Raw genomic sequence first — 22,416 nt, 5'->3', positions numbered from 1 at the left:
GGCATACCTTTTTATAGTGCCCTACTATTCCACAATACATACATTTCCTGTCGTGAGCTTCATGCGCCCAACTCCCGCATCTGTAGCACGATTTCTTGCTGGTTCCCGTCTGCCTGCTTGGCGGTCCCTGGTTACCTTGCCATCTGTTCGGTCCCATGCTCCTGTTTTCCTTGTGGCGTTCATCATCATCGATCTTGTTCACCATCGTGCTCACTGCGGTTTCCCTTTTTGCCGCCTCTGCGCTCCTTCGCGCCAATTCCGCTCTTCTGACAATTATCATTACTTCCTGCAGCGTGGCGTCTCCGCTGGCCCATAGCTTGTCTTGTACTGCGGTGCTCATTGTGTGCATAACAATCTGGTCCTCAATGAATTCATCTTGGAACGTATCGTACCTACACGTGGACGCTAACTTTCTCAGTGCGGCGACATATTCTTCTACTGACTATCCTGATTGTTGTTTCCTCTGCTGGAAGTTGTGCCTGTCTATCGACACACAAACAGTGGGTTTATAATGTTCGTTTAACTCCTCCATGGCATGTGCATACACATCGTCATCCATACTTGCTTGTGGTTTGGGTACCAAGTTCTTGAAAATCCTTAACCCCTCCGGGCCTAGGTTGTGTAATAATATCTGTCTCTTCCGTTTACTGGAGAACTTCTCTTCGTTCTCGTCCTCCAACACCTCAATGAAATTATCTATGTAGTCTCGCCAATCCTCCCGCTTCATGAGAGGTTCCCCTGGTTTAGGTAGGAACTGTACGGGGCGGTCGCTGATGCTGTTTGCATGCTCATCTTTTCACGCTTTTCTGTGGCCGGGGTGTCTCCGTGACTATTAGGGCTCCCTGGCGCGCTGTTCTCCTCCCGATATTCTGTCTGTGATTGGGGGGACCCATATTCAGCCCCTTCGTTGTTCCTTGAGGTAGCCAGCCCTCCTGCTCCCCGTTGTATTGCGTCGTGGGGTGCCCCAACCGATGTGCTCCCTTCTCCGTACTATCTTCTGCCCCTGTTCTGGGGTCGCCTACCTTCCTGGGGCTGTGGGCTCTGCCGCGTGCCTTATTGTTTCCTGGTGGCCTGTGGCGTTGTTTGTATCAGTTTGCAGGTTTTTCCAGGTTCTGTTCGATTTTGTTCGGCGTTTTTTTTTTTTTTCTTGGTTGTGGGGGGTGTGTGGGTTCTTCTGCCTTCTCAACCCGACCTCGTCGCCATTGTAATGTTGCTTACACCCAAATAACCACACAACACATCTTGTGGAGTTCCACTTGTTTATTGGGTCTTATACTCAGAGAGCGCCGAGCCCGATCCGTGCTCCGCTCCGGCACTCGCGCTAATGTCGCGCTAGGCTGCATGCGCATCCTAAAATGGCCGCCACCGCACGTCACGTAAGTACGCAACGTGCGTGCACTAGACCGCGACACTACAACTTGTTGTAGGTATGATGTTACTTATTGTATCACATATCTGGATGCAATGACAGAAACAGCAAAATACATGTTAGGCGGCACACTATACTAAACAAAGATTTTTAGCGCAAGTGTTTAAAAGCCACGCCCCTAATTAGTGGCCACGCCCCTTTGAGAGACCCCCCAGTTTTTTCATCCCACTTAAAGCCCTGGGGTAACTCATTTTTGCTAACACATTTTTTGTTCTCCTGTTCCTAGGTTGACCAGATCCTGAGAGCCTAAAACCGGGACATTGTGGAAAAATAGAAGAAGGACTAACATTTTTTATCCACGAAATCCCGCAGAATGACAGCTCTCAAAATAGGATCACAGAAGATGCATTAGGAAAATATATAAATCAAAATGTAATTTCTACAAGCAACATCATACTTATGAATTCATTTCCTTACTTATAACATGTTTAACAAGCACAGCTTCGGAAGGCCCATAAAAGTGCCTCTCACTGCGTTCATTTGACCTCCTCTAAAAACCGGGATATGAACCAGAATTACCGAAATCTGCCGGGACCGCTGGTGAAAAAAACGGGACTTACCGGGCAAATCCGGGACATCTGATCACCCCGCCCGTACCGGACAGCTTTTGGCTTTCTGTAAGCGAAAGCCTTGTGTGGATCATACCAAAAGCCTACTCCCCTCTGTGCTGCTTTTACCCGCCTTTTCCCTTTCTGCACACTCAGCTTTATTTCATTTAATTCACCCCCACCCACCTTACCCACTACTCCACCCCCCCACACACACACTCGCTGCTCCGTTGGCCACACACCCCTACCTAAATATATATTTTTACATTTCCTGAAAGGCCCATGCACCCCTCATTTGCTTGCAGAAAGGCATTAAAAACAAATAAAAACCTGCGTCCAGTGGCATCTGCCACCTTAGTTCTGCTAATAATGCACTGAATAAAATGGGACCATCCACATACACCAGGTGCGCGCGTGCGCGGTGGCGCGTGCATGCGCATATGTCATGCATTCTGTGTCCCCACGTACGCATAAGCATACTGAATGACGCAGCATCAGCAGCGTCACGACACAATTGTTTTTTTTTATTGCCAAACCCAAAATCTCCCATAGGCGTGACCTATTGGCTTTGCAAATGATTGTTTTCCCTTAGCTTCAAGGCAACTCCAGATTTGAACCAGTCTGCGTAGGGTCCAAGTAACTGCAGACATTTGTACCACTAAAACGGTGCAACTATAACAACAGACCTGGGAAAACTATCATTTATGAATCACAAGCCAGGAGATATAACATTAGCCTTAAAAAAATGTGCTAGACAGGAGCTATCCTTGTCACCGCAAGAGTTCAAAGGCCATCGAAGTTCAGATGGCTGAAAATCAAAACTTCTCTGACCTGCCTGTCAGAATCAAGCGCCTGTCGTTTCAAGGGTCCTGGTGAAAACAGACGCTGGGATAGCTCACAGAAGCCTGACACATGCCTGATGCACGAGAGCCAGCAAGCATTGAAAATAGGCAAAGAGCCGAACACCCCCGGACCGAACACCCCCGGGCCGAACACCCCCGGGCAGCTGGGGCATTTAATGCTAAAATCCATACAGTCAGGTGTTATATTTACACAGGGGGCAGATTTACAATGAAAGTGACTCAGTGTGTTCCGCGAGCAATTTGGCTGTGCCGATGAGACATGTTTACACCAATATGTTGCATCTCTGTGATTCCCCCTGCGCTGGCGCACAAACTGCAGCCATGCCCCGGTACAAGTGCCCTTGCACCATGGTGCAGGGGTGCCTGCGTCGTGGGGAGATTGTTTTTGTGCAGGAAGGGGCACCTTCCTGCACGAAAACAATCACTACAGGCTTTTTCCTCTTTCAATGCGTGCTGCAGAATGCAGCACGCATTGAAAGAGGAAAAAACGAGGAGAAATGAAAACATTTCTCCTCATGTGCCTGTCTACTCCTCTCCTAGGGCGGCGTAGCATTCAGACGCATTTCCAGATTCACGATTCCCATAAATCTGAAGATGTGTCTTGTTCCATGGGTGTTGTGTGGCAACACTCACAGCAAAACCCACAGAAAGCCCCTTCTACGCGAAGTGCTGCGCGTAATGGGCCATATATACAAGGACAGGAAAAGCCACTTTTCCTGTCCTTGTAAATATGGAGCAGTAAGATACGCCACCAGCACGTCTCAAAAAGTGATGTACTGCTGGCGCAGGGGGCTTGTAAGTCTGCCCCTTGGTTTCTCTGTGCGAACGCGCAGGGGGAGGGACAGTTGACACACTGCAGAGAGGCGCTAGCGACAAACGCGGCTTCTCTCGTGAGAAGAACGAGAGGCCTTGACTGCTTGATACGGAGTCCAATAGTAACACTGCTGACCTCCAGTGTTCGCTTCCTTGTGCCAACTTCAGAACAAGGGTGCCAAGTTTGTAACATAGTAAGTGCCAGGGTTTTCGTCAGGACCCTCTGCAGCTTGCACCACTCATTCCCACAACAGCCCTGCCGGTGACACTACAAACACACCTACGAAAGTGACACTCCTTCGAGTGTGGCACTTCAGGCTATTCCAGGCCCGCAAACCTATAGCTTGGGAGGCAGGGATTAGTCATTTTAATTGTACATTGAATTAATAAACAATTACTGTTGTGGGCAGCTCTAATAAACACAAGCAGCGCCACCAGGTGGCAGACTGTCATAGGACCCCATGTTGGCAATTAAGTACAGGTGGGAGTACCGGAAACCACCGCCTCAAATTAAGCATGGAATTGCTTACTAGAAGAGTTAGGCTCAAATGTGCAAGGTAGCACACAGGATAACAGAATGGAGGTGCAGTGTTCAATGGTGCTAAAGCTTGCCTACATTTTAAAAGGAGGTAAAAAACACAAATCTCAAGTGTTAATACAAACAACATGAACTTTACAATTTACATTCTCACCATGCATTATTTATAAGGTGCTCATGCAGTCCTGCTTTGCATTCTGGGGCTTGTAGTCCTGCAATTTAAATAGCACATGGAAACTACAGGTACCAGAATGGAAAGAATAGCAGCAGGATAAGGTAGCATATTCACAAAGACATGGACCGTTCCCCTTTCTCATTGCCAGTTGTTCTCTTTGCCAACTTTTTAAGCCTTTTCAACAGTTCTGAATAACATTTTATTTACCAAGAATAAAATTATTAATGGATTGCGTTATTTTTATAAAGCAAACCAGAGGAGCATGCAGTAAAAGAGAACATTTTTACAAGCACAGGGCAGAGTCTCTCTTCCATCTCACTTGTCTGATGCTACAAGTGGGTGTTAAAATGTGTAGTAGGAGTTATGGAAATGGAAACTATTTACTCCAAGATCCCGTAGCAGTGATTGGCTTAGTAAATACAAAGTAACGCAAGGCCGGGAGCGGTGCTGCCATGCGCGCCTTACTTTGCGCCGGGGAGGGGTTACATCAGTGGAGCAGGGGCGTTCGCATGCCTCAACCCCTGTTACGGTAACTCGGAGTTACTAACAATGAGTTTGCGTGAAAATGGAGTGCCTGCCCGACAGAGGTGTAACGGGGAGAAATACATTTCTCCCTGATGCCTCTTTCTTTGTGTTTTACATATTCTGCAGGTCACATAGAAAGATAAATATGTCTCTAAGGGTTCTTTGGTGCAAAAAGTTATCCCTTCCTGCACAAAAACAGTCCTGCCTGTAACACAGACTTCCTTGCGTTATGGTGCCGATATCACCGGTGGCAGGGAAGAAAAGTACTGCAAAGAGGGGCTTTTCAGCTCCTCTCTGGAAGCTGGTAGCACTCAGCGTCCATTAAGGGGTGTGAGAACCATAGGACAGCGAGGCACAGGGATAGATCGAGGGAGACAGTCTCTTTTGACTGTGTTGATCCTCCCCTGGACCGGGGGCGTTGTGAACCTCCTCGCCCCCTGTTTCAGCAGCTACAGTGTGGGGGGTGAGGGGGGTTCCTGATGAGCCTCGTCTGTCTGCAGCTCAGCACACAAAGGCTCGTCATCAACGTGAAAAGGTGGAGAGTGAGTGAGTGAAAGGAAGGATGGATGGTTCGATGTGTAGGTGAAAGGCTGGATGGATGGGTGAGTGAAAGGGTGGATAGAGAGATGGCTGGACGGATGAGAGAAAGGATGAATGGATGAAAGAATATATGGATGGGTGGAAGGGTGGATGATTGCGTGAAAGGATGGATGGATGAGTGAAAGGATGAATGGATGAAAGAATACATGGATGGGTGAAAGGGTGGATGATTGCGTGAAAGGATGGATGGATGAGTGAAAGGGTGGATGAATGAGTGAAAGGGTGGATGGAAGTGTGGATGGATGGATGTATTTGTAAAAGGGAATATAGATGGATGAGTGGAAGGGTGGATGGAGTGGATGAGTGGAAGGGTAGATAGAGGGATGATGGCTGGACAAGCTTGATGGACAGGTTTGATGGACAGGTTTGAGGGACAGGTTTGAGGGACAGGTTTGGAGATGAATGGTGAAAGGCTGAATGATGGATGACCGAATGAATGAATGGATGACAAAATGCAAAGGTGAAATGGTGGATATCAGTGGGTGGATGGTAGTATGAAAGAATGAATGGATAGATGCATGGATGGAAGAGACAAGTGAGCCCTTCTGTGGAGGGTCACGATGACGTGCTTCGCTTGCTTGGTGCCAGAAGGGCTTTCCTTCAAAGTGTGTGTGTTGGGGGGGGGGGGGGGGGGGGGTATTTTCATTTTAAGGCTGTTCCACATTCCCGCTCAGTGCATAAGTTAAACCTGTTACTGCCTTTTTGCCGGCGCCTAGAGGCATTGCAAACACAAGGGCAGGGTTTAAGCAATTGTTTGGCGCACTAGGGTCTAAAGTCGTACATTAAAAAATACTTCTCATTCCTTAACATTTAAATGCCACATTATAATCATATTGTGTGCAGATATGGGGAGACTCCCCAGCCTCCTCCAAACCCAATTGGCGCCTAGGCTGGCTCCCCTTGCAGCAGTCCAGTGAGGGTGGACGTCGGCCTGGGTTTGGGCGGTGACGTCACGCGGCCTTGACCTGGGCTGGAGAAGGTGCAGCAGATAAATGAACCACAAGCTGGCGCCTCCCCAGCTGGTCGGAGTCCATCTGCACGCAGCAGTGTCCCTGGTCCTTGCAACACTCTCAGGAATGTACCATTCCCTCTCTGGAGGGGTGCAGAGGCGGTCGCTGGGCACCCACAGACAGGGCTTCAACACCTGGCCTGCATGGAGGGTTGACAGTGCCAGCACTACAGGTGTGTCTGCCCCACCTCTCCGCCCCCAGGGCTTGGCACTCCCCAGAGCGCGGCTTTGGGGGCTTTAAGGGTCGGCTCCCTGTGCCCGGTGCCAGAGGCTGGACGAGGATTTGAGTTGGATTTGGGGCTAGAGGCCCGGGCCCGCGGGGGGTCGGCAGACGCCATGAAGACCATCATGGCGGCCTATTCGCAGGACCTGCAAGGTAAGAGGCTCTGCCCGCTGCCTGGCACGTCCAATTGGTCGCTTTTTGTTTTCTGTTTTTCCAACATGGCACATTTGGGTGACTTTCGGGCACTCGGATACTGGGAACTCCCAGAATTATGAGCGCAGGAGCCAAGTCCATAACATGTGCGCAGTCGTGGAACACCAAGGAGGCAAAGTATGTAAAGGGGTTTAAACTAGAGCAGGAAGTTAGGCTAGGGTGCTAGTTAGTACAGGAAGTTAAACACGGGGTGTAAACTTGTGCAGGAAGTTAGGCTAGGGTGCTAGCTACTGCAGAAAGTTAAGCTAAGGTGCTAGCTAGTGCAGGAAGTTAAACAGGGGGTGCTAGCTAGTGCAGGGGGTATGCTAGGGTGATAGCTAGTGCACGAAGGTAAGCTAGGGTGCTAGTTAGTACAGGAAGGTAAACAGGGGTGTAAACTTGCGCAGGAAGTTAGGCTAGGCTGCAAGCTAGTGCAGGAAGTTAAGCACTGGGTGTAAACTAGTGCAGGAAGGTAAGCTAGGGTGCTAGCTACTGCAGAAAGTTAATCTAAGGTGCTAGCTAGTGCAGGAAGTTAAGCTAGGGTGCTGTCTTGTTCAGGAAGTTAAAGTAGGGTCGTAAATCAGTGCAGGACAGTTGAACTAAGGGGCATATGTACAAGCCCCTAACGCCACCACAACATCACTTTTAACGACGTTGTGGTGGCGACAGGGGCTTGGCTTTATTTACTTAGCTTAACGGTGCCTTGTAAATAAGGCCTCCTTTCACACTATGGTTAGTGTGAAAGAGGTGGGCAGTGGGTGTTGCGCTGGGAGTTCCACCACCACACCCAGTGATTTTGAACCTGCCCCCTATGTACAAGGCCTGCGTACATAACATTAAGACCAGTGAAAACTTGGGCTTAACTTAGTGAAATGAGGAGAAATGCATTATTTCTAGGGTGACCAGACGTCCCGGATCTGCCCCCCAGTCCTGGTTTTTCACCAGCTGTCGGAGCAGATTTCAGCCATTTTGTCTCATGTCCTGGTTTTTACGAGGGGTTGACTGAAAACACTGAGAGGCACTTTTTGGGTGTTCTAAAGCATTGCTAGTTAGCAACTGTTATAAATAAGCAATTTCAATAATATGTATGATTTTGATTGTAGAAATGATATTGTATGTACTTTCTTAATGCATCTTCTGTGATCCTATGTTGATGACAGCTGTCATTTTGCGTCATTTAGTGGATGACTAATTGTAGTCCTTCTTCTATTTTCCCCAAAAGTCCCAGTTTTTGGTTCTCAAGATCTGGTCACCCTAATTATTTCTCCTCGTTTTTGCTTTGCCCATGAGTGCTGCATTGTTCAGCACACCTGTAAAAAGTAAAATGCCATGGATTGTTGATATACAGGAAGGTCCCCCTTCCTGTACCTCAACAATCTGTAAAAAACAGTGGCATTGTGTGCAGCATGAAGCAGCACACATGAAAGTGACAACATGGCATTTTAGTAATGTTTAGAAACGGGGTGGTTTGAATGTAGAGGTGATGCTTTTCTGGAAAGAAAAGAGGCCAGGACTGTAGTTACAGGCAACCATTGGCAGGTACGAAGTACGTTGTCGTTTGGGTGGCTGCAGAATAGGAAGAACGTTTAAGGGTGAATGCGGTACGCATTGCGGGAATGGGTTAGTAATGTGAGCAAGTTTAGAACAAGAGGGGATTCTTCTGTTCCATGTAAATCAGGGAGATTGGGAGGGAGAATGAACAGGAATAGGGCGGCCGCAGGTTTGCATGTGGGATTTCCGTTCATGAGGACGAGTGGCGAGTACACGGCCAGATAAGGGGATAAAAACAGTGAGTATTCTCAGATTAAGAGCGGGGGGAATGAAGCTGGTTGGTTACTAACATGTTGGACTCAACAATTGGAAAGAGGGTCCAAGGGCAAGTTTAACGACCCACAACTAGATACACACCCCAGTAAATAGTACTCATGACAAAAATTATATCTAGGGGTCAAGCAAAAGTGAATCTCAACTGTAAAGACAGACCTTGACACGGCAAGATGTTTATTACTAGTGGAGGTGAAAAACCCAAATGTGCAATTAAGTGTGACAAAAAATATGTGAGCTAAGACTCAAGGGTATGGGGGAAATATTCCATCAGTAGCCGTTCTGTACCACCCTTTTTAACATCATATGGGTTCTCCTTACCCAGGAGACAAAGTCCACAACCTACAGGTGTTCTCAAGGCTGTGTCTTAACCTTTTGCGTGATGTGTTAATAAATGGGAGGTGCAAAAATTGTATAAATATAGGTGGCAACTGAGTAAGCAGACTAGTCGGACCGCAGCATTTTGGACTATTTGTAGTCTATTGCACAAACCAGAGGCAAGCCCGAGATAGAGACCATTGGCGTAGTCCAGGTGAGATGTAATTAACGCCTGGACGATGATTTTCCTGGTATGGCTGGGAAGATAATTAATGAATTTTTTAATCATTCTGATTTTTGTGAAGCAGGCAGCAGAAACAGCATGAATTTGGTTGTGAAAAGAGAGGCATGTATCCCATCTAACCCCAAAGTTTCTTACTGATTCCTTGGTTGAGGGGGCCACGCTCAGATCTACTGGCCACCAGAGGTTCGGATCCAAAGGGGAAGGTTGATGGAAGAAAAGAACCTCAGTTTTTCCTGCATTCCATCTGAGGAAATTGTTGTCCATCCAACGAGCTATATCGCGGAGGCAATTTTTCAAGGGGTCGAAAGTGGTAATGGAGTGGTCATCATATGGGAACAACAGTTGTGTGTCGTCGGCTTAGGAAGTCACCTTTATTCCAGTCCTGGAAATAAGCTCAGCCAGTGGGGGATAATAAACATTAAAAAGAAGAGGACTCAATGACGAGCCCTGGGGAACACCCCATTTAAGCGGGCGGCTGGAGGAGGTGTAAGGTGGAGTAGACACTGCTTGCGTGCGATTAGACAAGAAGGAAGACACCCAGTAAAGAGCCCTACCCTGAATGCCTATTGACCGAAGATGGTCAAACAGGACAGGGTGGGAGACGGTGCCGAATGCTGCGGAAAGTTCCAGCAGCACCAACACCGCTCTTGATCCCCTGTCCAGCGTCCAACGTACGGAGTCGGCCATCTCTATCTGTGCCGACTCAGTGCTCTACCCGGGTCTGAACCCACGTTGGGAGTTGTGAAATAGTCCATGAGTTTCTATAAAACCGGCCAATTGCTGATGCACCAGTTTTTCGAGGATCTTGGCTGGGGCAGGGAGTAGGGAAATAGGCCTATAATTGGCCGTGTTATCGGGGTCGGCACTGGCCTTTTTTAGAATGGGAACCAGTTGGGCGTGTTTTCAAGATTCTGGATATACACCGGTCCTAAGGGAGTCGTTCTAGATGCCATTAAGAATAGGATTGAGAAGTGGAGCAAGAGCTTTATATTGCTTGGCCGGCCAGGGATCACAGGGTGATCCTGACTTACATTTCAAAATCTCTGAAAGAGAGCGGTCCTCCGTAATCTCCTCGAAGTTTGAAAAAACTAGAGCTGGAACGTGGAGAACAGATGATTTATCCCTGGTATCATGGTTATCAGTGTTGGAGAAAGACTCATATATAGACACTATTTTCTCCTCAAAGTAATCGGAGAGGTGGGTGCAGATAGATTGCGACACTGGGAGTTGGCAGTGAAGGGCCTGGGGGTCAGTGAAGGTTTTTACAGTGTTGAAAATCTTTGGCTTTGGTCCGGAGTTCATTGGTTGGGTACGTTTGTTATTCCCTGATCCCTTGGCAAGGGTGGTAGTGAACAATTTTAAGTCGGCTGATTTTCCACTGGGGAGGGGTACGAGACAGGGGTGTCCTTTGTCCCTGCTTCTTTTCGCTCTTGCACTGGAACCTCTGGCGGCATGGGTCCGGTGGGACCGGTCAGTTCGAGGCTTGCGGTGGACGCCGTTGTGGGAGGATAAAATTTCACTGTATGCCGACGATATCCTGCTTTATCTTACCAACCCCAGGGCGTCTTTGAGCTGTTTTATGGATATACTAGCCATATTTGGTAGGTACTCCGGATTTGCCATAAATTGGTCGAAATTGTTACTCTTTGTCCTTGCGGGCGAGCCACCGATAATCCCGCAGTTATGCCCGATACAGATAGAGCCAGTTGGGTTCATTTATCTTGGTATCTACATAACACTCGACCCGAGGCTACGCTCTGCCAACAATCTGGGTCCTCCATTAATCCGGTTTAGAAGGGACGTGGAACGCTGGAAGGCTCTTCCACTATCCCTGCTGGGTAGGGCGGTGCTGTTTAAGATGATGGCACTTCCCTGATTTTTGTACGTGCTTCAGAACACGGTAGACCCGGTGCCGTTATCCTATTTTAAAGTGGTAGGGGCCCTGCAGAGGAGGCTTCTCTGGGATGGAAGACCTCGAATAGCATTCGCCAAGCTCACTCTCCCATGGCATGATGGCGGGATTTGCCTGCCGGATTTAAGAAAATACTACTGGGCTTCACAGCTGGCAGTGGTGAACCATATCATGTATGGCCCCCCTGGAGACCTAGGATATGCCATGGACCGTGGGCAGACGCTGGGCGGCGATATCACGAGGGTGCTTTACACCAAGCCCGAGCGGTTTCCGCTGACGGGCTCAACAGTGCACGCAGTCCATGTGTGGCATGCGGCCAATAAACATCTTACTTGGGAAGGTAAACTGACCTTGGCCACCCCCCTGTGGAACTGAGAGAAACTTGGGAGCTTGTGGAAATCCAAGGGATTTGATAAATGGGATCTCATTGGAATCTCTCAGATTAAGGATGTTTGGGGATGGGACAGAATGCACACCTTCGAATCCCTTAGGCAACAGAACAGTCTACATGATAATGAGCTTTATCAATACCTCCAGATCAGCCACGCCCTCAACACTCACATACCTAGAGACGCCACGCTTCCGGAGGCCTCTCCTCTCGAAGATAGAGTATTAGATGGCCTCCCCGAGAACACCATCTCATTAATATATAAAAAGCTTATTAACCATATGGAGAGCCCCCTGGGACTTCTCAAAACGCAGTGGAGTGCAGATGGAATGGAGCTAGATGATGAAGACTGGACCGAAGCGCTTTCCTCTCCGCGGGTGGTGGCGATTCAGATGAGGCTCAGACTGGTGCAATTAAAGATCTTGCATACGTCGTATATCACAGGGCAGAAACTGGTGCGTATGGGGGTAGCGGTGACTGGAGAATGCCGGAGGATGTGTGGAGAGAAAGAAACCTTCATGCATATTCTGTGGCAATGCGTGGAAGTACAGAAATACTGGACGAAGGTTCACGAGGAGATGAGAGAGGCCTTGGGGGAGGAGATGCGACCAGAGGCCCGGAGATGCGTACTGAACATGTGGGAACCCACGGATCTGAATGAGTATTGTAAGCAATGGGTGACATTGACCTGTATGATAGCTAAACGGAATATTGCTCAGCTGTGGGGAGCCAGCCAACCACCCTGGGTTTCTAAATGGGCTGAGGACTTGGATTGGTGCATGCTTAGAGAGAAGTCTGTGTATGTGGCCAGGCGCTGTCTGGAAAAATGGGGAAAGGTCTGGGGGGCATGGAACAGCCATCGTGGGGAGATTTGCACACCACCGGCGCGGCAAATGGTAGCGGAAGCGCAAGAGTCCCTGTGATCCCATGTATCATATATTGTTTTCACCCATTCTGTAAGTGCGATGTTTGATTCGTCTAATGTAAATTACCACCCCACCTAATGTATTTCTTTTTCCTTTTAATATTTTGTTAATAAAAAGATATTTTAAAAAAAAAATCAGCCTAGCTGCATCGTTAAGTACCACTTGTAATTTATTATTAAGCTTTTGAGGAAGGCCTACATATAGGGCATTTCCGTAATCGAGTCTGGAGAAAATGGTGGCCGACACAATCATTTGTAAGGAGGCAGTTGAAAGGAGAGGGACAAGTTTCCGTAACTTTCTCAGAAGCCCTATGCAGGTGCCTACCACTGCACTAACTTGGTTAGCCTTGGAGAGCTCGGAGTCAATTTTAATGCCTAGGCTTTTCACGGCAATTGCTGGGATGGGAGTGGCACCCAGTTCCTGGGGCAAGAATTGGTCACTCCACAGATTGCCTTTTGTAGGAATGACAAGAACTTCAGTTTTCTCTGAATTCATTTTGAATGAGTTTGCGGTCATCCAGTTTACTGTAAATCTAAGGATATTTTGCGACGCTTCCTGGGCATGGGTGGAGTTATCGATCCGGAAAATGAGCTGGGTGATGTCTGCATAATTGAAGACACGGCAGTCCATATGCCCAAGGGCCGACACCAGAGGCTGCAGGTAGATGTTAAAGAGGAGCGGGGATAGGCCGAGCCCTGGGGGATGCCACAGGTGAGGACGCCACTATCTGATACCTGTTCCCCCGACTGAATCCTCTGGGATCGACCCATCAGGAAGGATTCCAGCCACCAGTGTGCTGGACCCTGGATCCCCAAGGCCTTTAGTTGATACAGTAGCCTGGCTGACCGTATCGAACGCTGCCGATAAGTCTTATAGGATCAGGGCGCTCGGTTGTTTATTATCAGCCATGGTTCTAAGGTCATCCAGGATGGAGAGCATCACCAGTTCGGTGCTATGGTGAGCCCTAAAACCCGCTTGTTGTAATTGAAGTAGTTGGTGTTCTTCCAGGAAAGGTGAGAGAGTTTTGAGAACCGCTAGTAAGGGAATCTGGGAAATAGGCCTATAGTTTTTGAGGATGGCTGCGTCCGCTCCCAGTTTCTTTAGGAGGGGAATTACTCTAGCCTTCTTCAGACTGGAGGGTAGGTGGCCAGCCTCCAGGGGGTTGTTCAGTAGTGAGAGAAACTGTTTTTCCAGGCCTGGGGGGGCCATTCAGAAGATGCTCGGAGGGCAGGGGTCGGCAGGGGAACCTGATTTGATACGATTCATTAATTGTGTCAGTGAGGTGGAATCAAGACGGTGGAAGGCAGTGAGTTGGTAATCGAGGGCGGGGGGGCCTGGTGTAGAACTAAGGTGTTCTGGTTGGTGGGGGAGTAGCCAATTTTGGAGATAATATCCCTGCCTTTTTGTAGGAAGTAGGTCTGAAAGGTGTTGCAGTCTAGCAAACCATTTGTAGAATTACTTCGGATTTTTGGCTAAGTTCTTTCAGAATTTTAGAAGTTTCTTTCTGCTTGTTTGGAGCGATGGAGATTCTCGACTCATAGTATTCGGCCTTTCTGCCAATAATGGTTCTTTTATACAGTTAGTGGGGGTTTATATATTGCCAGCTCCTCTGGTTCATAGGCTTTCCGCCACCGCCTCTTGGCCTGGCGGAGGCTTTCCTTGAGTTCCCTCAGGGTATCTTCCCTTTATTTCTCACTCTAACTCTTCTCTCCGGGTCCACTTTGTCTATGGCTTGGCGTAGGGTATTGGTCATGGCCTCGCTCTCCAGGTCTAAGTTTCCTAATTTAGGGTGTGGACATGTGGGGGAAGCTAAATAGAGGTCCTACTAAGTTGTCGATGTCGATATTCTTCCAATTACGTACCTTATTCCACTCTGAGTGTGGTTGTGACAATTGGTCGTTCAATGGGACCCAACAACTAAGAAGCGCATGGTCGACCAGGTGCAGGGGCTGATGTCTGTTAAGCTGTCCCATGGTTGCGAGGTCCAGGTGAGATCTAGGGTATGCCCTTTTGAGTGAGTAGGGACATCCACTAATTGGTGGAGCCCCATAGCGCGCATTCCTGTCTCAAACTGGCTAGCGGGTGGCTCTTTCGGGGCAGTGTCCCAGTGGTAATTAAAATCACCGGTCATAAAAAGACATTTGCACTGAGAGCAAAGATCAGTAACAATTTCCATAAACAATTAGTTGAAATTAGGATTGAGCCGCGGGGGGCATAAGGGCATACGGGCATACGACCAACATTACTAGGCAGGGTGATTTAAATTGGAATTTGACCCCTAGTAGGTCTGCCTGGTCAAGCCTCTCTGCCACTATTTTAGTGGCCTTTATCCGCTTATTAAAGAGAATGGCTACTCCCCCTCCCCAGGTGAATGTAGCGCCAGGGCAGGGGGAAGCGCAAGCTTGCACCATTTCCTTGTAAATAAGTACACTTCCCTTGTACATATCCCCTAGGGGTGCAAGCTAGTGCAGGAAGTTAAGCTAGAGTACAAGCTTGTGGAGGAAGTTAAAGCGAGGGGCATAAGCTAGTGCAGGAAGGTATTATAAAAGTCTTTTAACACAAACTCTACCCGTCTAAAAACCATTGCTAGTTAGTGTTGTTTGGGAGCCCCTGGGGGCCACGGTAGGCTAGAGGAGGAGGGGGCTTAACTGGTGCCAGTTTTACTGGAGGAGACTGATCCGTGTACTTTGAAATATGGTAATGGGGACAGTCAAGAAATGGTTTAGTTAACACATCAACACTTTGTGACTTGCATGGAGAAGCAGGTTTGCATGAATGAAGGATTTAGGCCCAGATCTTTGTACTGGGGTGAATGTAAGACATTGTTCTGCATTCTGTCAATCAACTGTGTTTTTTGCAATTTTCACCCCGAGTGTGCTGGGTATGCTCAGACGTGAGTCCCAGGCTCTCCACATCACTGGAGTCAAACTATCCAGGCTGAAGAAGGCTGATAGCCAGAAACCGGTCCTTGGATGCTTGATTCCGGTCTGGGAAAGACATGGCTTGGTACTTCGGACTGGACTGTTCCCATGAGGCACAGGGTCAGAGCTGATTTGCATATAGCCAGGGTCTAACCCAGGGTGGTGTGGAGTGCAAAAAAACGATGGATTTAGGCCCAGATCTTTGTACTGGGGTGAATGTAAGACATTGTGCTGCATTCTGTCCATCAACTGTGTTTTTTGCAACATTACTAGGCAGGGTGATTTAAATTGGAATTTGACCCCTAGTAGGTCTGCCTGGTCAAGGCTCTCTACCACTATTTTAGTGGCCTTTATCCGCTTATTAAAGAGAATGGCTACTCCACCTTCCCAGGCGAATGTAGCGCCAGAGCAGGGGGAAGCGCAAGCTTGCACCATTTCCTTGTAAATAAGTACACTTCCCTTGTACATATCCCCTAGGGGTGCAAGCTAGTGCAGGAAGTTAAGCTAGAGTACAAGCTAGTGCAGGAAGTTAAGCTAGAGTACAAGCTAGTGGAGGGAGTTAAAGCGAGGGGCATAAGCTAGTGCAGGAAGGTATTATAAAAGTCTTGTAACACAAACTCTACCCGTCTAAAAACCATTGCTAGTTAGTGTTGTCTGGGGGCCCCTAGGGGCCACGGTAGGCTGGAGGAGGAGGGGGGCTTAACTGGTGCCAGTTTTACTGGAGGAGACTGATCCGTGTACTTTGAAATATGGTATTGGGGACAGACTAGAAATGGTTTAGTTTTTTTTTTAACATAAACACATCAACACTTTGTGACTTGCATGGAGAAGCAGGTTTGCATGAATGAAGTCTGCATTGTTTCCTATTTATTCTGTGTGTGAAGGAACCGTGCACTGCTGTGTGTGACAGAGGCCTGTACTACTTCCGTCACTCTGTACCTGTTCTGTGTATTCTGCCGCTGTACCTTCCGCACTTTTTTTCTTTACAAGAAGCATGCCCTGCTGTTTCCACCGCCCAGCACGAGCTGCTGCTGGGTGGGGAGGGGGCATGTGTGTGTGTCTCATGCTGTATTTGTTCTTTATGTAAGGAGGAGGCATAGCAGCTGGCAGTGCTGCACAGATGTGTGTGTTCGGGTTGTGAAGCTTGCACTGCTGGCGTTGAACTTTGCAGTTCAGGTGCTGAAACTTGCAATGCTGGGGGTGAAGGTTGCAGTGCCAGTGGTGAAGCTTGCACTGTTGGGGGTGAAGGTTGCAGTGCCAGTGGTGAAGCTTGCACTGCTGGGGGTGAAGGTTGCAGTGCCAGTGGTGAAGCTTGCATTGCCAGGGGTGAAGGTTGCAGTGCCAGTGGTGGAGCTTGAACTGCTGGGGGTGAAGGTTGCAGTGCCAGTGGTGAAGCTTGCATTGCCAGGGATTTAGGCTGCAGTGCCAGTGGTGAAGCTTGCATTGCCAGGGGTGAAGGTTGCAGTGCCAGTGGTGAAGCTTGAACTGCTGGGGGTGAAGGTTGCAGTGCCAGTGGTGAAGCTTGCATTGCCAGGGGTGAAGGTTGCAGTGCCAGTGGTGAAGCTTGCACTGCTGGCGTTGAACTTTGCAGCTCAGGTGCTGAAACTTGCAATGCTGGGGGTGAAGGTTGCAGTGCCAGTGGTGAAGCTTGCACTGTTGGGGGTGAAGGTTGCAGTGCCAGTGGTGAAGCTTGCACTGCTGGGGGTGAAGGTTGCAGTGCCAGTGGTGAAGCTTGCACTGCTGGGGGTGAAGGTTTCAGTGCCAGTGGTGAAGCTTGAACTGCCAGGGGTGAAGGTTGCAGTGCCAGTGGTGAAGCTTGCACTGCTGGGGTTGAAGGTTGCAGTGCCAGTGGTGAAGCTTGCACTGCTGGGGGTGAAGGTTGCAGTGCCAGCGGTGAAGCTTGAACTGCTGGGGGTGAAGGTTGCAGTGCCAGTGGTGAAGCTTGCACTGCTGGGGGTGAAGGTTGCAGTGCCAGTGGTGAAGCTTGCACTGCTGGGGGTGAAGGTTGCAGTGCCAGTGGTGAAGCTTGCATTGCCAGGGGTGAATTATCCCTCCAGCTAGAGGTGCCCAGCATCTTTTCACTCGTAGTGTTAGAATCATTGAAGGGTCCGCGGCATGGTACTTGTGAGCACACATCTCAGTCGCACACATCCGCTTCCGGTACAGAGTGGGTGTTTGTGGCACCGTCTCGAGGGCAGCGCTCTTTACACCGGCACGTAATGTTTGCCACCTGAGAGGCACGACTTGTAACGTCAGAGCGCACTATTGGGTCCCCGTCCTAGTGCTACTCACATGCGTAGGCAAGGCATACCTCCACGTGCACATACATGTACACATGTACTTTAGTGCCCGAGGGCATGCGACACTCAGATGCCTCTACCCTTGCTAACAAGTTTTGTTTCTCTTTTGCCAAACCCTTTCCTCCACACCGACAACTCATGGAGACTTCGGTCCCCTTCGCCACCCTGAATAGGGTCTTACTCCTGCCCTTGACGGGAGTAAATCTCGAGATCCACCCTGCGTGATGATGTGCCTAGAAGTGTTTGTACATGTGCAAAAACTCAGAAGCCTGTGGGTCTGCACCTGATGAGGGAGGCTACCCTCCCTGGGGATGCCCACAGCAAGCCCTCTGGGGAATATTTACTCACCCATGTGATAATCTAAGATTACATGCGAGCAAATTCAATTTCCATGTAAATGTACGTTTATGGCATAACAAACGTGTGCCTTTTGGGCCCTTGTGTTCTACGAGGGCGGACAAGTGCCCTTGTGAATGACTTCATTGCGTTCTTTAGTTGCAACAACTTTACTATATGCTGTGTTCATCGTTTCACCAGTGAATGTCGTTTTGTTACCAGAGGCTCGAGCCTGGGCTGATGGGCTCGTGCACTCAAGGTGTGAAGGCCAGGCTGGCCGCAGCGCCCCTGCCTCAGTTTAATGTGTTGTAATTGGGGGTTGGGGGGCTTCTTTATGACAGCCCTGCGCCACTTTTGCACCACGTAAAGTGCTGCATACATGATGAGGGGCAATCATAAAAATGTATGAAGCCACGCAAAGCCACCCTGCGTGGCTCTTAGTGGCCCTTATAAATCATACGTAAGGCGACGCAGCGCAAATTGCTGCATCGCCTTCAACTGCACCTCGGAGGCGCTCCATGAGCGTTGCCACGGGCTTTCCCAAGCAACACCCATGGAATCTGACGCTGCCCCAGATTTACAAAGTCATGTGAACCGGGGGAAGCGCCAAATCCATACGCCTCCCGAGGTGAGGCGTAACGAGGAGAAATATGTTTATTTCTCCTCGTTTTTTCCTCTTTCCATGAGTGCTGCAGATATGGAAAGAGGAAAATGCCTGGTTCGGTTGTTTTTGTGCAGGAAGTTTCCCCCAAAAACAATTCTGCCTTGAACCGGTGCCATGGTGCACGGGTGCTTACGTTGGCGTGAGGCTGACGAAACGACACCAGCGGAGGGAGAAAGGACAGAAATGCACCGTGTTGCTTAAAACGGTGCATTCCTGTCCTTTCACTTTGGCGTAGGGCAGCACAGCGAGCAGCCTTGTTGCGCTTCCGTGTGCCAAAATACCAGAAATGAGGCCCTCGGTTTAAAAAGCGCGTACTACTCTTAACAAGATGATTTTGTGCTTTTAGCATGTAGCACGCTACTCTGTAATCCGAAGTTAGGGGTCGTCATCGCAATACCTCGTAACGCCCATTGTGCCTGTCTTCAAGGCCAGTCGGTGCGTCAGTCCTAATCACAGGTCAGGGGCACCAGCCTTTTCAGCTGTACCTCTCGAGTGGAGAAGGCCTTTCCGAATCTACCCTATAAAATCTGTTCTATTCCAGATAAGTAGGGTCAGGTGGCATCCCTAGATGCGATTGTTAGAAAAAAACAAAGGATAAAGTGAGAATTTTAAAACAAATGTTATGTTTCACCTAACTATAACGTCACTTTAACCTTTGTTTTTTTCTGTGAATTTCCAAGTTTTTTAATACATATAATGTAACAATATAACGGGTCTAATATTAAGTAAGGCAGACCTACTGGCTTTGTCAAAGGGTCAGAAGACCAAAATATTCATTTAAGGTCTATTGGATTTATCTGGGGTCAGAACATCAACATATATAAAGTACACCTATTGGCTTTGTTAAAAAGTCACCACAATAATGTATCAATGACCATAATTCAACATATTCCTTATAAATACACACTTGCAATGCTTAATAATAATTGTTGTCATAAAAGTAAAGCATTTTTCATCCAAACAACCATAAACTTATATTTGAGTCTTTTTAACACTCTTCGGGCCACAAAATGCAGCCATAGGACCAACCACAAGGGGTCCCCGCTCCCCAGCTGCAGATCAGAGAGCGCGAGCTTGGAGTGCCTAAGAATAATGGTAAGCTCCCCTGGGTGTAAGAAATTTGGGGGCATATTACCAAGCAATAGCGATATTTATCGCTATTGCTTGGTTAGAGACAAAAATTTACCGCTGAGCTGCAGCGATTTTTACCGCAAATAAACCTTGGTATTACCAAGGTTTACCGCAAATGCGATAAAAATCGCCGCAATGAATGAATATCGCTGAAAAGTCAGCGATATTCATGCATTACCGAGCTAATGCTCTTAGCCATGTTATCCACCTCCCATTGGATAACATGGCTAAGAACTGCTCAGGGCAGGTGTTAGCTTTTGGAGATATTCGCGCTTAGCGCGAATATCTCCAAAAGTTGGTAATAGGAGATAGCGATGTTAGCGACTGTTTTCAGTCGCTAACATCTTGGCACGCCCACTTTGCATGTCATTCTTGATAAATATCACTAACATGCAAAGTGGGGCCCAAGATGGTCGCTATCTCCTACTAGCTGTCGCTAACTGGTGTTAGTGACAGCTAGGTAATAGGGAGATAATTTTATCTCCGCTTTCTTGGCTTTTAAAGCCAAAAAAGCGGAGATAAACCCCCTTGATAATATGCCCCTTGGTTCTCCAAGTTTCAAAAGAACATTCAAGCAGCGTTTGCGTGTGGATCATCCATACCAGTACCGGGGGAGCTCCCCCGGTACTGGTATGGATGATCCACACGCAGATGCAAACGCTACTTGAAAGTTCTTTTGAAACTTGGAGAATATAATACTCACCAGTATGGGCCCTTAATAAAACTTAAAAATAGAAGAGGATGACATTTTTCAAGAGGTTGGACCGACCAACAGATAAACACCTGTTAACAACTGGTTACTGATGTTCAGACTCTTTGAGGAGATTATAAGGATTGAATATTCATCTGTTTTACGTGGGAATTATCACCACTTTACTCCGTTCAGGGGTCATCTATAATCCCTTGGTTGCCCTACCTTTTTAATGTCATGATGAAGACTTGCATGGCCCAGGCATAAATGACCGTATGGCCTTCAGACGAGTCGAAACGTCAACGCTCTTTACACAAAAAATCTGGACCTGTTCGTTTTCTATATTGATGTGCAAATATTTATGATATATTCATCTTGGAAATAGTTGAGAAATTTCATCCAAATAACTTAACGGTCAGGTTTCGCAGGACGGATGAATGTGGATCCGTTACTGTGCTGCTAATCAATTTGAATATTTTATGTCACCACCTTTTTGAATTCTTTTCTTTCTTATCACCATACACATTCTTTCTGCACTCCTTTGCTATGTTGCACGTTCCGCTTGGGGCAACCACCATGATCTGAAATGTTTTGCAGCTATGAATTATGGTATTTGTTTGCCCAAGAGACAATGGATTAAAAATATTGCTCTGTGTTGATACTGTTGCTTGTTTTATGCCCATATTATTTTTTCATGAATATATGCATCATTGGACAGAGCTGATTAATGTGTACATGCTCCTAAATTTGCCTAATTAATGACTATGCACTGATTAATTCAGTCCTTAAAGCATAGAGGTCTTGGACCACTGTTTTTCCAATAAGGATCTGAAGGGGAGCCTGATCTAATCTCCTTGATAATCATTTGAACTGTGGTGGTGTCCAGATCTGGAAAGAAGGATAGGACAGGAGTTACGGCCTCTTGCTGACCTGATTCTGGAATGGCAGGGTCGTACAAAGTTGATTTCCACTGTAGGGAGCTGTAGATAACTGCGACCTGTTTGTGAAAATAAGTCGCTAGCGCCTTACATTTCTCTTTTGAGGCTTGGTGGTAAGGGGTGTCTTGATTGACTGTGGTTAGGGACTATACCACTCTAAACAACTCTTTAGAGGAATTGTGTGCCTGTATGATCATTTTCTCGAAGAACACTGCTTGAGGCTCTTTAATTTTCATATGGTAGCTTCTAGTCTCTTGTCTATATCTTTAAGTAGGGGGTCAAATGTCTTTCTCCAGCCCCTTTCCATTATTTTGCAACCTTTCTTTAGTGATCCTAGCTGATCATTGAACCACAGGGAATTTTTGGCCCGGTTAGTTGGATTAGAATTCGTCAAGGTTGCGGCTTCCTTCAGTGCCCGGCGGGCCCACCCTTCCCAGTTAGCACTGACTTTGTCAATTTTTCCGCCAGCATTAAAGCCTGAGGATTGCAAAGCTTCCACCCAGACTTCAGATCTCAGCTTGGTCCAGTTTCTCAATTTAGGTACTGAGACCGACTTTCGGGCTCCATCTTCCCAAAGGTGAGGGTAAATAAATAATGATCTGACCAAGGTACCGGGGTCTGAAGGCGTATAGATATTTTAGGGTCATTCGTTATAACGGGATCAAGTATGTGCCCTTTGGAGTGAGTGGCCGATGTTATAAGCTGAGAGAGTTCCAGACTCTCTAGTTCATGCACCAACCTTACAACATTCTGGCTACTATGATCACCGGAGTGCAGGTTCAGATCCCCCAAGATAGTGATGTGGGCTTTCTTTTTTTTAAATGTTTTAAAATACCTTTATTTGCAGTGTTAACCAATACAAACACAGCTGGCATGTCACGAGTAATCATCCAAGCACCCAGAAACCC

The 22,416-nt window shown here is 47.8% G+C and overlaps 1 protein-coding gene across 1 annotated transcript in view; it reads left to right on the top strand.

Annotated features, from left to right (window-relative positions):
- The first annotated feature begins 6,512 nt into the window (after positions 1-6,512).
- LOC147718377 (diacylglycerol O-acyltransferase 2-like) overlaps positions 6,513-22,416 on the top strand; it is a 198,819-nt gene continuing 182,915 nt past the window's right edge. The window contains exon 1 of the mRNA XM_086918328.1: positions 6,513-6,876. Coding sequence (XP_086774454.1) covers positions 6,837-6,876 — 40 coding nt within the window. The 5' untranslated portion in view covers positions 6,513-6,836. The remainder of the gene's footprint in view (positions 6,877-22,416) is intronic.

The sequence above is a fragment of the Lissotriton vulgaris genome, chromosome 4_1 (genome assembly GCF_964263255.1).
Source record: "Lissotriton vulgaris chromosome 4_1, aLisVul1.2, whole genome shotgun sequence".
Taxonomy (NCBI): domain Eukaryota; kingdom Metazoa; phylum Chordata; class Amphibia; order Caudata; family Salamandridae; genus Lissotriton; species Lissotriton vulgaris.
Note: the sequence above shows the minus strand (reverse complement) of the source record. Positions and strands in the feature narration are given on the sequence as shown.